Source organism: Sceloporus undulatus, chromosome 6, assembly GCF_019175285.1.
Source record: "Sceloporus undulatus isolate JIND9_A2432 ecotype Alabama chromosome 6, SceUnd_v1.1, whole genome shotgun sequence".
NCBI classification, from domain to species: Eukaryota; Metazoa; Chordata; class Lepidosauria; order Squamata; family Phrynosomatidae; genus Sceloporus; species Sceloporus undulatus.
The window spans coordinates 162,820,005-162,836,840 of record NC_056527.1 but is presented as its reverse complement, the minus strand read 5'-3'; the positions used below and the strand labels follow the sequence as shown (position 1 = coordinate 162,836,840).

At 42.1% G+C, this 16,836-nt stretch overlaps 1 protein-coding gene across 2 annotated transcripts in view; it reads right to left on the bottom strand.

Moving 5' to 3' along the window:
- Positions 1-5,592: 5,592 nt before the first annotated feature.
- MFGE8 (milk fat globule EGF and factor V/VIII domain containing) overlaps positions 5,593-16,836 on the bottom strand; it is a 28,349-nt gene continuing 17,105 nt past the window's right edge. Inside the window, exons 5-10 of one of the 2 annotated variants that reach the window (XM_042476263.1) lie at positions 15,961-16,142; positions 15,011-15,166; positions 11,825-11,969; positions 9,628-9,830; positions 8,615-8,770; positions 5,593-7,433 (exon numbers count right to left, since the gene is read on the bottom strand). In XM_042476263.1, the coding sequence (XP_042332197.1) occupies positions 7,290-7,433; positions 8,615-8,770; positions 9,628-9,830; positions 11,825-11,969; positions 15,011-15,166; positions 15,961-16,142 (986 nt within the window). In that variant the 3' untranslated portion in view covers positions 5,593-7,289. The remainder of the gene's footprint in view (positions 7,434-8,614; positions 8,771-9,627; positions 9,831-11,824; positions 11,970-15,010; positions 15,167-15,960; positions 16,143-16,836) is intronic. The other variant, XM_042476264.1, reaches the window with a different exon arrangement.

The following is a 16,836-nucleotide window of genomic DNA, read 5'->3' as shown; positions in this document are numbered from 1 at the left end:
GTGCCTGTCTCGGAGAGCGGCCAGGGTCTGAGGAATTTACAAGAAGCTGCTGCCGAGCAATTAAGCATTGATCCATCCTCCCTTTGGGATTGGCACCTAAAAAACCTTTGATTGTTAAACAGCTGCAATGGAGTTGTTGGAAGGGGAGAAGCTGTGTGCAAGCCTCACATTTTCCCATGCATGGGGAAGAGAAGCCACTGGCTATCAGATCTGGTGTGTGAGCCTTAGCCAAATGAGAACATTTAGTCAGGCATGGCCAACACAAAACAAACAGGGCTGCTTGATTACTGCTCCCACCTACCCTGCCAAAAAAATCCCCTCCTAATTTATTTTTATTCTCTCTCTTGAAATGGCTTGCAGACCCTGAGAACAAGGTACATTTGTTCAACCAGTTCTCCCCCTCTCAGATGGTGTTATTGCAAAATGGTGGAGAGTCTGATGAGCAAAATCAGGTCGGCCATAAGACAGGGTGAGATGATCGCTGCCTTAAGTGGCCCAGTTTGGCCAGCATTCTGTTAATGACACACACCAAAGCATAATTACATTCAGGGCAAATGCATCTGAGGAAATAGACTGAAGTCTACAAAAGCCCGTGCTGCCAATTTCTTTCTTTCAGTTAGTCTCAAAGGTGCTACAAGATCTCTCTACGTACTGATTCTACAGACTGAAACGGCTATATCTTTGAATTCTGCCACAGGGCAAATTATTTGCCATAGCACAACATACATATTCTGCTGGTGGTAGCAGAAGCAGAGTCACACATACAGCAGTGTTTCACATTGCGGCCGTGCATGGGGCATTGCAGTTGCACATTGAACAACAGCATCTGGTGAAATCCACTGATTGACCTTGGGCAAGTCACACTCAGCCTCAGAGGATGGCAAGGGCAACCCCCCCTGAAGAAATCTGCCAGGAAAACCCTATGATAGCTTCACCTTAGGGTCGCCATAAGTCAAAAATGACCTGGAAGCACAACAAGAACAATGTTGCTATTCTACATGGGAATTACATAGTGCTGGCATAGCCTGTCTCTGAGAGGATAACACTGAAATAGTCAAGATTTTCCATATTTATCATTAACCAGAGTGGAGATTGCAGTCACAAAATCAGAAGACGACTTGCACTTGGAAGGGCAGCTATGAAGGAACTTGACAAGATCCTGAAGTGCAAAGATGTGTCATTGAATACTAAAGTCAGAATTGCCCATGCCATTGTATTTCTGATTCTTATGCATTGTTGTGAAGGCTGGACAGTGAAGAAAGCTGTTAGGAAGAAAATCAATTGCTCTGAAATGTGCTTGAGAAGAGTTCTATGGATAGTGCGGCCTGCTCAAAAGACAAATAGATGAGTACTACAGCAGATCAAGCCTGAACTGTCCCTAGAAGTCAACATGATTAAACTGAGACTATTTCACTTTGAACATGAAAAGACATGATGCTTTAGAAAAAGACAATAATGTTTGGTAAGGTAAAAAGTAGGAGGAAAAGAGGAAGAGCACATCAGTAAAGGAAACTGCACCCTTGAGCTTTCAGATCTTGAGCAGGGCTCTTAACTATAGGGTGACTTGTAGGTCTCTCATCCATGGGGCCACAATAAATCGAAGCCAACTTGATGGCATTTAACAACAACAAAAAAGGGATCTTGGATTGCAGCCCTTGGGTGTCATGAAAGGGTAGGAGATAAGTGTTTATTTAATTTGTAAGTATTGGGGGTTTTTTAACCTTCCAGAGTGGGGCAAGATGCTTCTGGAATTTTTAGTTTTATTTATTGATTTGTGGCCATCTGCCAAAATAAATTGGCTTTGGTCACTAGGCACTTTGACTCGAGTGGATGGTGGGAGAGTACCATTTCCTGCTCTGCTTGAGGCAGCAAAATGTCTTGGCCCTGTCCTGCAAATCCATAAAGTATGAGTAATCTGCACGCATCCTTTACATGCCCATTAATGGAATGGGGAATGATGGATCTGTTCAGGCTTCTAGGTGCGGATATTCAGGGTGTTAAATTATACATGTCTGTACGGTTTTCTGGAGGAATTACTGGTGTAATAATGATAAACCCAGAGAAGATACTATTGCTGCTTAACAGGCAGAGCTCCTCATAGTCTGTTCTCTGGACCATGTTTTCCTTTGACTTATCATTTTATTTTTAATTTTTTTGTGTTAGCTATGATGTTATACAACTTGTAAGGTTTCTCTTTTTGCCCTGGCAGCAATGAAAAGCTGGGCAACATTCATTGCTGATGTTACAGCTGATTGCTTTGGAGATATCTTATCTAGTTAATGTTTTAATTAAATTAATTAAATTTAATAAATTTTTAATACTTTGTTTTAATTGCATTGTGTTTTTATTTTTGAATACGCAAGATTATTATTTATTTATTCTATGTAGCATTTTGATATTATACTTTTATGTTGCATTTATTCATTTTGTATGTGATTGGCCTATGGTCTAAGCATTAACCAATTACTAATATTACTACTATATAACTTGTAATATGTTTTACGTATTTCAGTTGTGATATCAGAGGGTAAGGCTGGTTAGGAGAATGAAGACAGAATGGCAAAACGGAGTGTCTTTGGTGAACATTTGTGAGAGCCGAAGGGGCCATTCAGAGGATATCATGACATTGAGGTTGAACGTATCAGACACATTTAGGATTAAGCGGAAGTCACACACAGATAGTGATGGGGGCAAAAGAGGAGAGAGAATGATTATACCTAAGATAATGGTCAGTATCCCAGCTCATCATATGTGGTTACAGTGACAGAGCTTCATGGTTACAGCTGCTTCTGCCAATGCCATCTTAAACCAGACAGTTCCCCAGCCATTAATAAAGGAAAAAATCAGTTACATATCTTTATGTGCTAGAGAATAACTACACATCTTTATGTGCTAGCATGAGTTAATGTTCATATAGCATCTTAATAAAATTATGTCTATTATTCATCAGAACTATGCCCATCCACACACAGGCTACCACACCAATGTTATAGCAAAGCAGTATTAGAACCTTACGCAAACCTTACATACAAACTCAGTAGAAGTTCATTTGCTGAGGTTTCTGGTGATAATACCCCCTACCCTTTCTCCCTTCGTTTCCAAAGAGTAGCTTAAAATGTTTTTCCCCTCTATAATGTTGAGACTGCAAGGAACCATTTTGCACATTTCTGGGGAAAGTTGGCTATAGATAGCGATGGCACTGGGACAGCAATGTGACACACTTACTTGGGAGTAACTCTGATTAAACAAGATAGGGCATTCTTCTGAGTGAATGTGCATAGTGTTGCACCATGAGAACCACTTTCCAATAATTTTGCAACTGATTATTTATATAAGAATGTATATAGCCCCTGCTAAAGCATACACACTACTCATTCTCTCCCTCCCCTTCCTTCCTCCTTTTTATACATTACTCAGAGTGGCTTACATTAATTAAAATCATCTATATAACACAGTATTAGTAGTACACCATATGGTAACAAAGGCAAGCAACAGATAAAAAACAGAATAATCAGACAGATATATTATCTGCCTTATAGAGCAACTGCCTGCCAGATACCAAATTAAATAGAGGTCTGGCAGAGAATTAGCAGAACCTTATGAAGCTAAGAATTTCTCAAGCTGAGCGTTGCTAACTCAAAGGCTGTCTCCTCTGCCTTCTCCCTCCATCCTTCCTACCCAAGAACTTGTCTACCAGAACATATGGTCTGTCCAGGCTAGTAAATATTTAAATATTTTTAAAATATTTCCCTTTTCTAACAAGAGAAAGATGCATGGATGTATATACCTGTGATATTTTAAAAAGGGAAGGCATGCTGTGGCAATGCTAACCAACCCAACATCCATCTGGTTCAAGTGTATGTCTCTCATGCAAATTGTATTGGAAGGAAGCAAAATAGCTTACCCTGTGACTTGAAGGCACACAACCACAAATGAATGAAGAACCCAGGGCCCTTTCACACTACACAGTTATAGCACTATGATTCCATTTTAACTTCTTATTCAAGGGAACACAACACATACTCCAACTACACTACTGTTGGGATCTTGAGTTAGCCAAGTCTTCACTTCTTCTGCTAAAAAGAATGGGGAAAGGTTGCAACTTAGTGTTAGAGCACCAGCTTGTATGTAGATGATCCCAGGTTTACTCCTGGGTATCTCCATCAGTTATAGCTGGGGAAGAAGACCTGTGTTAAATCTTGCAGTCAGTTAGATCTGTCAGCAAGCAGACAATATCATGTTTGATGAACCCATTAGCTGTAAAAGATGGTTCTAAGTTCACAAAAGCAATGAACTGATGGCTGTCATTTATATGGTTGCTATAATGGATCCAGCTCTATTTAAAAGAGTGGAAGGGAGGGATCGGACAATGTCTGACAAGGATGATATAGGAGTTCAACTAGCAGTCACAGAGACAAGGAGGAAGGAGGAGAGAGATGGGGTGGTAAGAGGTTAGGATGGAAAACAGACCTCTAAGGGAAGCGTCAAAGGAGGAGGAACTAGAAGGGATAATTTAAACAGACTTGCCAGATGCCCCTGGAATGCATGTACCCTTCAATAAGTTATTCATTGCCTTCATGGCAGAGAAAGTGGAATTGCCTGTGTCAAACCTGGACTGACCTTTTGCAAGCCCAAGATGTCATTGGTTTGGCCTGCTCCAAGCAGGTCTCCCTGTTATTGTTGTAGCATAGTTCAAGGATATTCACAAGCTAGAACATGTCCAGAGAAGGGCAACCAAGATAATTAAAAGTCTTGAAACCAAGCCTTATGAGGAATAGCTTAGAGAGCTGGATACATTTAGCTTGGAGAAGACTGAGGGTGACTGCACTGTGGAAATAATGCAGTTTGACACCCCTTCAACTGCCAGAGCTCCATCCTACAGAATTGTGTTTTGTGAAGCACCAGCACTCTTTGGCAGAGAAGGGTAAACACTATGTAAAACTGCAAATCCCACGAGTCCATAGGATGCAGCTACATCACTTAAAATGGTGCTGAACCACGTTATATCAACAGTGTAATTGCACCCTGACAAGTGACATATCTGAAGGGATGGAGCAAGCTTGTTTTCTGTTGCTCCAGAGACTAAACCTCAAACCAATGGATTCAAACTGCAAGAAGAGTTTCCATTACTGTAAGAGGTGTTTTCAACAGTGATATAGACTGCCTTGGAGGGTGCAGGTGGACTCTTTGGAGCCTCCTTTGAACATTCTTTGGAAGTCTTTAAACAGAGGCTGGATATGCATCAGGAGTGATTTAGTTGTGTATTTCTGCAGCACTTATGTACATTCAGCCTCAGGCTTGGGTCACAGTTAAGTAAGCAACTGCACACTGGGCAAAAGTGTATATCATGCCCTTTGCAAAGCCAACCTTCAACAACATTGCCAGAGAGGCTTCTGACCATTTGCTTACGCAGCTGACTGCCTGGAGAGAACATCCATGGGATCTTGCTGGCTTAAACTGCATGGCTTTGAAAGAACATGCATCATGTGTCCCACCCTGACCTCATTTCATTCTCATCCACTGGCTCTTGCTTGCATTCAGCTGAAAGAAAGAGGTATCAGTGCAATGGGAAAAAAACCATCAAAAGACAGATAATTCTTAAGAGTTGTTTTAATACTGCAAGTCTTTACTTAGCACTGCGTCTTACTGGGAAGCCACAGTCACCACCATCAGGACATCCTATAGCTTTTTTATTTCTTTGCTCAAGTTTAATTGCTTCCAGATGTCAGATGTCACCACTGCCAAAGCCTCTCTTATTAGGCTTATCTTACTAACAGCCATGTGTGTGTATCTTCCCCCTCCACAAAAAAAAAATAACAACACCCAAACATACACTTTCCAAAAGGGAATTCCACAATGGTTTTAACCCAAGTGTGGAATCTTTTTTGGGGTATATCTGTGGACCAGCTTGGAGGGGGCATTCTGGGAATTGCAGTCCAAAGATGTTTCCAAACATTGATTGTTAATTTCAAAAACTATCCTTTCTTTCCCTCTATGGCTTCAGCAAATCCTGCTTCTTCATAGTGCCTCTACCAAGCCTGAACTCAGTGCCAACCTGACAATGTAGAGCACTTGAGGGAATCGGTGGCAGGAGTCAAAGGAGCTAAGCATTATAGGTAAAAATGGCTTTTCCCCCCATTTGCAAAAGGGAGAATGTGAGGCTGCTCCCTATAAGCCACTCCATGGGCTGAATGTATTTTACAAAACTGGGAGCTCATCCTTTAAAGTACCCTATCTCCAATATTTGGCATCCTGAGAAATTTTACTGGGGGATGATGGTGAAGAGAATAAGATCAGAGTGCTACAGAGTTCATGCAAGTGAAGGTGGAACTGATGAAAATACAAATTAAAATTTAATCCAGCTTTCACTGCTGGAAGAAAGACCAAGTTCCTGGTCCTTGCAGCTGTGGAAATAAACTTGGAAGTATATGTGCAATGACTGATGAAATGACAAGAACTAAGAGGGGGTGACCCATAAGACTTCTAGAAGCACAGAAGGACCTTGTGCAACTTCTTTCCCTCCCTTGTAAAAGCAGAATAAATTATTCAGAACTTTAAACAAAATGTGAAATTTGGTCTTTCTTGATATAGGATTTTGATCATGCTTTTCAAAAAGAAAAAAAAGATGATTATACAAGCTCTGTCTATGACCTATGCTGTGTCTAGATTATAGTCTTGTGTCTTAGACCAGTTCAACCGTCATGGCTTCCTCCAGGAAATGCTGCAAGAGAGTGAAACACTTCTTACTACTGAGTTGTAGCCCCTCTCATTCCCAAACCATGGTTCCCAGGGACCCCAGGGAAGAGAAATGACTGTTAAGATAGCTTAGGTCTTCAATATGGTAATGCTTCGTGGAAAATCAGATCCTGGCAGATGGAACGGAGTTTACAAAAGCAAGGGTCCCACCATGTGAATTGACTCTTAAAGTGCAGTGCTAGGGACCCATGGAAACTGAGGAGGCTATGGTAATGCAGGGAAGGATGCCATCCCTGAAAAAGCCAAGCTGTCACATATTCTCTGAAAGCAAAGGGGAGAAATAAGGATGAGGGAGAAGACAAGGAAAAGAAGTACCCCAGTCACATAGAGGCCGGCTCCATCTACAATATTGGGCAGCCCAGTGCCTCCCCTGGTCCCCAGCTCTCACAAGGTGCAGGATTCTTACAAACAGCACTGGGCTAAAACAAGTAGGAGAGGTGTAGGAACAGCAAGTGTCATGGCTCCAGGGAGGGGAAATAGTCAAAAGTGAGTGAGGAAATCAGTCCGGTTCTCAAGTCCCCTTGGTCACAGGACTACTCATCACAGCCCAGAAGCTCCACACGCAATGTGATGCGGTTGTGCCAGGATTCAGGCAAGATACGCACAAATCGGGCATAGAAGGGCACATCAAACACATTCTTCTTGTGAGAATAGTTGTCAGAGTTCCCTTCGAATACCTGCAAAGCAAGAAAAAGGATGCTCACTCGGTGGAACTGCAGGGTCACATCCACAGCCCTAAAAATCAAACCAGACTATCTTGCAGCACTGATGAAAAAATTAATTCCCTTTTGTTGCTGCTGCTCAACACAGAGCACATGGTTTTCAATATTGTTATTGCTTGTTACATTTATATCCTGCCATCCTGCCCAGGGGATCAAGCTGATTTACATGGCGCTGCACCATCCACCCTGTTTTATCCTCATCGCAACCCTTTGAAGTACGTTAAGCTACAAGACTAATAGCTCAAGATCAATCAATGAACATCATGGTCAACTGGAAACCTGAACTCGGATTTCCCCAGTCCTAGGTCCAACATTGGGACTGCTATACATAATGATATGGTATCATGGTGTGGTAGGATGGATAGTGCTCTGGGTTTGGCCCTATGGAAAATCAGGTTCAAATTCACAGCAAGATTACTATATAGGCTGATGTCAACCTACAGAATGCAGCAAGGGAAATCTAAGAGAGCAATCAGGACCTGCTCAGACTCTGCAGATTCCCATTCCCAGCTAGAGGGGCAGGGGGTAATCCACTTGATCTGTCCTTTGCCCTGATTAGAAGGGAACCAACATGGCCTCTGCCACTGGCCTACAAGACCAAGGGATATTGGGAGGCTGCACCCCCTGCTTTCCAGAAGGACCATCATGGCAAAATGGGAGGGCAGCCCTGGCCAAAGAAATGGGCAGAGAATTAAGGCAGAGGAAAGGAGCATGTAGCCTGCTGGATGACATTAGATTACAATCTCCATGACCATTCACTATTGGTTAAGCTGGCCAGTGCTGAAAGCTGCATCCCAAAAACATCACGTACTGCCCATCCCTGGACTTAAGGCTGCTGTGGTAAGAGTACCAGAAAGTTTTGGCAGGGAGGTCTGTATAACTAACACTTTCTTTAAGCAGCTTGGAGAATCATTCAGTTGAAAGAAGGGGAACTCAATCTTCAAAATATACCAATAACCATAGCAGTACAAACAATGTGGAACACATTTAAAGAAGCAGAAAAAATATCCAAAGCAACATAAAATGCACAGACTTGCAGAGTGGACTGGACACAGAAATCTTAGGTAGCACAAAAATAAAAATTATGTCATGCAGTCTCTTTGTTGCCCTTCCACAAAGATTTTGCTCAAACTTGCCTTCGTGCTGTTTGTTTTGTTGTCTTTGTAAAGTGTCCAATACTTTCCGTCATCACTGTGAGCTACTTTGTAGGCAGCAACATACTGAATGTGGCCAAAATCACGAGCCCCTTGAGTGATAATTCCAGTCACCTTTATCTGACGCTGAAGATCAATCTGCAGAAAACAAAGACATGGAATTTCATTGCTAAAAATAAGAAGTGCTGAGGTTCAAGAAGAGTTAGCTGATTTGAACCTGTTTGCTTTAAACCAAATGACTATATACCCTACTCCTGATATTTTAAAATGTATTGTGTGTGTGTGTTTAAATCTGGTTATTATTATTATTTTCCAACCTCTTACTAGAACAACAACTATTTGAATTTAAAGACTGTAACTTTTACAGTTTATTGACAGTTGTTCATTGTTAGGCCACTCTCCCATTCTGGGAGAAAGGTGTCAGATAAATGAAATAAAGAAAATAAAATAGACTATGCACTCTATTGAATCTCATGGGACAGAGAAAAACTAGGCTGATAACAGTCATATATAGGTCATACTTAGTACACACATTACTCAACATTACATTTCTCCTTAGCTTTCGAAAAATTACTTTGCAAAGTAAATAACCCTGGCTTGAAGTTAGATACTTTTTGTCCCAACTAGAACAGTCCTGATTAACATAATGTCACATTTTAAAATAAAAAGATTGTGTCTGAATGCATAAGAAGCTATATATAGGAAATATGGTCACTGGAAGTTGAGAAGACAGATGCCACCCACACATTGATGTTCTTCACTGACACAGAGATACAGTGGTGATGTCTGAAGTGCAGACACCTATCATAACCACACCCCCAAAGAAAGTCCAAAAATTGAAAGAACGGCATTAATCAAAATTTTTAAAAAAACATTCAAATTTTTTCATCTCCATCCAGACCCATTCCAGATTTCTCATCTCCTTTCAGAGCAGGTCTCTTGTAGAACTAATGGTTAGCATTCATATAACATGGTTAACCTGAGTGAGGACACACCTGAAGCCATTCATCCTGCTTATTGTAGAGGGCTGCCCAGGCATTGCTCTTCCCTGTCTTGTCAAGGCGGGCATAGTGTGGATACCAAGTGAATGCATCAATGCCCCATGTTTTGTACACACTGGAAGCTGTGATCTGCTGGTCAGAGATGAGGTGGGATTTCATGCCCAGCGGCTCCGAGCAACCTGCCATGTTGAAATACACTGTAACACAACGGTTTATAGACACAGTGAAAGGGAGGAGTCCAGAAGCAACATAACCTCTACAACCAACAACAACAAAAAAGAGAATCTGGCATCATCAATCAGACACGTCCCCAAAGCCCGAAAGCACTGACTTTTAAATCTGGATTCAGAGAGCTCAGTATTCATTCATATGCTAAGAAGCAAGAGAATTCCATGTAGAATCATGGGAAGCTGAATTTTATGAAATCAGATCACTGACCCAAAGACCATCTATCATAGTAAACTCTATAGGATGGGCATCTTTTTGGCGGTCTGTGTGGCTGTACTGGCACCCATCCCCACAACCATTGGTGGTTACACTAATGCATCTGTTGCTGAATTCTGCAGGGGATGCACCCACAGGAATTTATTAGCAGCTGCACTTCATGGTACAAGGTACTGGAGTACCCTCACATACCATAGAGTCCTCCAAAGTGGGAGGACAGAGTATCTCCTTCCTTCATAGAAGAGAAGGGCTACTTTGTGCATTGCAACATTTGAATTTTTATGTTTTAATGTTAAGATTTTTTTTTTAATAATGGGCATTGCCTGTTTGTTTTACTTGTTACTCTTTTTTGCATCATTGTGGGTAATTCTGGGACTTTTTTTTATTTCAAAAGCAATTTAAAATTACCATACTACCAACAAGGGTAGAAGTCAAAGACAAACCCATGTCAGTCTGGAATATGAGTATGCAAAGGGATCTTGTAGCACCTTTGAGAGTAACTGAGGAAGTAAATTGTAGCATAAGCTTTGATAGACTTGGTCTACTCCTGGACCAGGTCTATGAAACCTTGTGCTACAATTTCTTTCACTGAGTCTCAAAGGTGTTACAAGATCCCTTTGCATACTACCAACAGGTGAGGCAAGACACTATTATTTCCCCCAACAAACAACAAGCAATGAAAATGTGTTACCTTTTACAAAGCTAACACTAATGTTAGCTTTTAAAAATAACGTCCCATGCTCTGAAGCAAAAGAGGGAAGAGTGAGCATCAGATGCCCAGAACTATGTCTCTATAACTCTCTGTCCATATTTGTAACTGCCTGCTCCTTGGAGCAGGAATCTGTTTTTGTGATGCTGCTCTACAAAATGTTGTGCATATTGATGATGCCATTAACAGTAATTATTAAGTGGTCCCAGAAAAAGAAAGGGAGGGAGCAATCTTGCAACTCCTAGCAGCACCAGCAGGTGTCATTGCAATGACTGACACAGAAAAAGAAGAAGTTAGGAGCAGTAAAAATGCAAACTCTGGTTTATGGAGATGTCCCACAAACCATAGACAGTAAAGAAGGCTCCATTGCCATTAGGGAAGCTAATGTCAAGCTAGTGCTCATCATAAAATCTCAAGCCCAATCTTGGTATTCAATCCATGATAAAATTAAACATGGGCATTTTAATTGACCATCATCAGCTGATGCTGAGGGCTTGACCATGCCAAAGGAATGGAGGTAAAGCAGTGACCCTTTACTGCATCATGATCTCACCACCCCAATGCATACATATACATCCAGGAGCATTATTCCAGTCTTTTCTTAGCTTCCCAGTGGTGTGGAGCAAAGCCCTTTTTCCTCCTCCTTAAACCAGTAAAGCAAGATCAAAATTATGTCAGGATATATGATTCATGCCAATCTGCCTCATTTATAAAGCTCACAGAAATTAGTTTTCATTGGTGCATATGCATTGATACATATTTTGACTGTCCTGGTAGATAGTTCACACAACTCTGGGAACTAGCCACAAGGCCCAAGGTGTCAGGACAAAAGTTGTAATGTTTGCAGGAAGTTCCAACAGATTTTGGGGAGCAGAAAGATTTATTTTTGGGAAGCAAACAGATTTTTGGCAAGCACAAAGGCAACCATTTCAGCTCTGAAGAACTGACTGGAGCTTTTCAGCACCTTTGCACTGGCATTTTGTTGTCTTCTGATTTTCCCAATCACCCAGCATAGTTAGATTAATGGAAAGCATTTACCATTCATTTCACAGCCAACCAGCTCGAAGCGCACGGTGCAGGCTCTCCGGCAGACCACAGGGTAGAGGCGAATGTACTGAGCTGTGATTGGAGGATTAAACATATTGGTCACGGTACCATCATTGTCCACGTTGCCGGAGAAAATCTACAAGAAGAGAAAGGGATGCTTGAGAATGGGTGTAAATGCTAGTACCCTTAATCATATGACATACTTAGAATCATAGAGTTGAAAGAGACCACAAGGGTCATCCAGTCCAACCCCCTGCCATGCAGGAAATCACAATCAAAGCATCCCTGACAGATGGCTATCCAGCCTGTTTAAAGACCTCCAAGAAAGGAGATTCCACTACACTCCAAGGGAGTGTGTTCCACTGTCAAACAGCCCTTTCTTCTTCACAGGCCTGTTTTCAAACCAACAGTGTCTGGTTTAACAGTGGAAAGCGGCATAATGGTTAGATGGTTGGGCTAGATCCTGGTAGTATCAGGGTGGTTAGAGTTCTAGTCGGAGTTCTAATCCGGAAGGCCAGAGTTCAAAGCTCTGTCCAGGTATGATGGTCACTAGCCTTGAGCCACTCACAGTTGCCCCTTGCCTTCATGATAAAGTTCCTGTAATGGCCCCCATGGGGATATCCATATCTATATATATGTACACACTGATTTAACAAAGCAACTGACAAAGGGCCAGGATAGTATGGGTGGGTATGGCCTGATCCAGGAGTAAATAGCCATTAAAGGTAAAGGTAAAGGCCTTCCCTTGACAAGATTGTCTACTCGTGTCCGACTGTAGGGGACACTGTACATCTCTATTACTAAGCCGAAGAGCCAGTGTTGTCAAATACGACTCTGAGGTCATGTGGCCAGTATGACTGCACCAAATGCTATTACCTTCCCACCAAAGTGGTATCTATATATCTACTTGCACTTTTACATCGAACTGATAGGTCGGCAGACATTGGGACTAGTGATGGGAGCTCACTCCATCATGCGATGTCTGGGCCTCGGACTGCTGACCCCAATGATAATACACATTATATATTGTTGTTGCTGTTGTTGTTAACTGCCTTCAACTTTGACTCATGGCGACCCTGGGAGTGAGACACCTCCAGTCCCTGTTGTCCTCACCCTTTCTGCTCAGGTCTTGCAGGCTGAAGGCCATGGCCTCCTTGACTGTGTCTGTCCATCTGGTATGCAGCCTTCCTCTTTTTCTGCTACCTTCTACCTTTCCTAGCATTATTGTCTTTTCTAGTGATGCAACCAAAGTATGACAACCTCAATTTGATCATCTTTGCTTCGAGTAAGAGTTCAGGCTTGATCTGTTCTAGGACTCATTTGTTTGACTCCACAGTACCCTCAGCACTTTTCTCTTGCTCCACAAATGAGCTGATTTTCTTCCTATCTGCTTTCTTATCTAATGTAAGTTTATATATTACATTCATTGTATACATACAAACCAGGGACTGAACCCCATTTAGCCCAATATTTATTTCATTTCATTTGTATGCCTCCTTTTTCCAGAAGGGACCCAAGTCAGCTAACAGATAAAAAAATATCTTTAAAATTATTAGAGTAAAATTTGTAATTTTGATAATAAATGTAATAAAAATTGTAATAGGACTTAATTCTGAGAAAATATGCATAGGATTGCCTTATAAAAGTACAACCAACAGCTCTTGCTGTGCGTGTGCCTCCAGCAAACAACTTTCCCAGTTCTGCTTACTCAAAAATGCACTTGCACTAAATAATCAAATAGGTTTAACCAACTATTTACTGACAGTGTGTACAGCTCCTGGTGACCTGACCTGAAATGCCTCACCCTTTTGTGCGGTAGCTAATTCAACTCACATGTACTTTGGAAGGAAAACGTTTTAAGAGGGGAAGCAGAGGGGAGAACAAAGAATGACAACTATGCAACGTGGAGCAATGTGCTTCTAATTATCATGCTAGTCAGTGCTTGTAGGGGAGAAGAAAACTCCAAAGCACTTCTGGATTCCAAAATATTTCAGTGTAGCCTCCTGAACACCTGCAAAACAACAAGTTAGGGTCTTGCTGATTGGAGCAAAGTGAACTAAAACCAAGATCAGTGTTCAAGAGTGAGGAGGCTAAATGGTTTTGCTCTCAGACAGGGTGCAGGTAGAATTGGTACAATTTAAAGGAAACGTGGAGAAGATCTGATGGTAAGGCTGAACCCAATGGATCTCAAATTTTGGTCCTCCAGATGTTTTGGAGTTCAGTTCCCAGAAACCTCAGCCAGCTTGGCCAATTGTCAGGAATTCTTCAAGTTGAAATCAAAAACATCTGAAGGACCAAAGTTTCAGAATCCCTGGCTTAACTGCTTGTAGGACAGAGATTTCCAAGCCAGTGTTCTCCATGAGATATTGGTCCCTTTCACACTATACTGTTGCAGTACTATGATCCCACTTTAACTGCCATGGTTCCATCCTAAAGGATCCCTGGGATGTGTAGCTTGGTGAAACATTACTGCTCTCCAGCTGGAAATTATAAATTTCTCTCCCTTAACTGCAAATCCCAGGATTCCATAGGCTATTGCCATGATAGTTAAAGTGGAATCATAGCATTATATTTGTGTTGTGTGAAAAAGCATGTTAGGCAATGTGCTTGAGGTAGGGTTGAGGTCTATATGGCACCTTTTCCCTGCTTCACATTGGAGGAAGCTTTAGGATTCTTCTGGCTCAGGCCTGTTGCTGAATGTGTTTGCTGTCCTTCTGAGAATTTTTTAAAACTTAACTTTGTGCACATCTTGATGTTCTAGTTACTGAAACTCCACATACACACCAGCTCCTCCATTTTTTTCTGTGATTGAATCCCAGACTTGAGACTCGATTTGAAAGTATCTTGCAAGGTCTTGAGTCTCAAATTGAGACTTGAAGGTAGAGACTTGAGACTTGATTTGAGAAATTTTATCACTTTTCTAGTTGCAGGTATGCAATTTTCTAGTCGCATTACCACCATTGCAGTGTACAAGGTTCTCCCCCCTCCTCCACTTCAGCCTCACAACAATCTTGCGAGTTAAGTCAGAGTGAGAAAAGAAAAATTGGATCAAGGGCATCCAATGAGTTTCATGGCTCAGTGGAAACTTAAACCTGGCTCTTCTTAACAGATTACTAGAACCACTACACCAAGGTGAATCTTCCTTCCCTCATCCGCAGCTGTCCTAACCTTGCTCACCTTATCCTGATCTTGCTCCTCATCCTTGCAGAAGACGAACTCACGCCCATCTAGGCTGTAGGATACTTTATAGGCCCGGACATATTCCATTCGTCCCGCACGGCGTGCCCCTTGGGTGGCAATTCCAGACAGCCTCATTTTTCTCATCAGGTTTACCTGTAAGGAAAAAGATTACCCCAAAGGGGAAGAAAATTAGTCCCATTCACTTCAGTGGTTCCCAAACTTTAGTTCTCCAGATATTTTGGACCAGTTCCCAGAATACCTGACTGTTGGCCAAGCTGGGTAGGGCTTCGAGGAGCTTCAAAACACCTGGAGGATCAAAGTTTGGAACTCACTGGGCTAGATGAACATTAAATCATATGCTTTCTGTTTGCTGTCTCTTCCTGACAGCACGCTAGGATTCATGGAAACAAAATGGATGCTGCAGAACATAGGAGGTGCTGTTTTTTAGGTACACACCACCCACCTTTTGCTGTCAATTAAAATTAAAGTTCTGTCAGTTGCACCAATTCCATTCCACTCCCCCCAAAAGAATGGCAAATAAACTTATTTTCAGAACTGGTGACAGGACATAATCCTCCACCACACTTGAGTGCAACAAGCTAGCAAGGAGATATATAGCAGGCCCTCTAACATAAAGAACTCTGTCTTTAAACATCTGACAATCACTTTCCACCTTCCACAGGTCTCTTGCCACCACTAGAAACAACTGACTTCTTCCTCTCCTGTGAATGCCAGGCCTTTTGGGCAGGCAATGGAGGTCAAAAGCCCCCCATCCCATCCTCCGCATTACAGGGGATAACACACAGAGCTGATAAGCTGCTAAGCGGCCACTGTGCACCTTCTCCAAAAGTGAAATGGAGAAAGTGGTCAACATACCACCTTCTTGCTTGATTTATTGCAGCTCTTAAACCCCACTTTGGACTCATTGCTCCTCACTGCAATGATACCTGAATCCAAGGGCTCCGGTCATAGTTGCTGGAGGTCCAGGCATTCACAATCCCTCTGTTGTTGAGTCGAGCCAGCTCAGGGCCCCAGCGCTGCAGGCCAAGAAAGCCATAATGCACTGAAGAGGCTGAGAGCTGGGTGTTTGCAATAGCTCCTGTCTCCATTCCCAGTGACTCTCCACAGCCTGTAATGGGTTATGTCAATGAAGGGAGAGAGAAGAGGAAGAATGTATGATGAACATGAGGGGAGGAAACAAGCCACCGAGGAAGGAAAAGAAAAATAGGAACAAGAAATGAGAAGGTACAACTCAGGAGTGACCAGAGATGAGAAGAACTAGATTAAAATAACAAACTTGCCTGAGGGCTTCCAGTTATCCCCACCTCTACCACCAATGTGAGAACCTTTGCTTGCCCCATTACTATGGCATCAATGGTAGGGACTTTTAGACACCCTTGTGGTTCTTGTGCAAGACTTTATTCATCTAATCTCCCCATTGGACACCACCACCTGCTGTCACCACAAACACCATGTGTCTGAAGTCAAGCTTTCCAAATATCCCAAATCTATGAAAGTTCATGCTATGAGTTCATGCTTTCAGTTACTCATCTTGAACAGAGCGAACCAAGAACTATGGTTAACCCCTATGGGATTTCTAAGTCATGTAATGAGTCTGTCAGGAGCTGCCAAATGTTCCAAGGTGGACCTTGTTTCCACCTGTGATAAGCTATGTGCAGTTGTCCTGTGTTGACCCACTGAACTGCAGATATCAACTTCTCTTTGGATTGTAATCTTTCTCTGGATTGGCTCTGCCCACATAGGCTTGTCATTGGATGGTGTACAAGAGGAAGGTATATAAGAGGGTTTCCTGTTCCACTTCA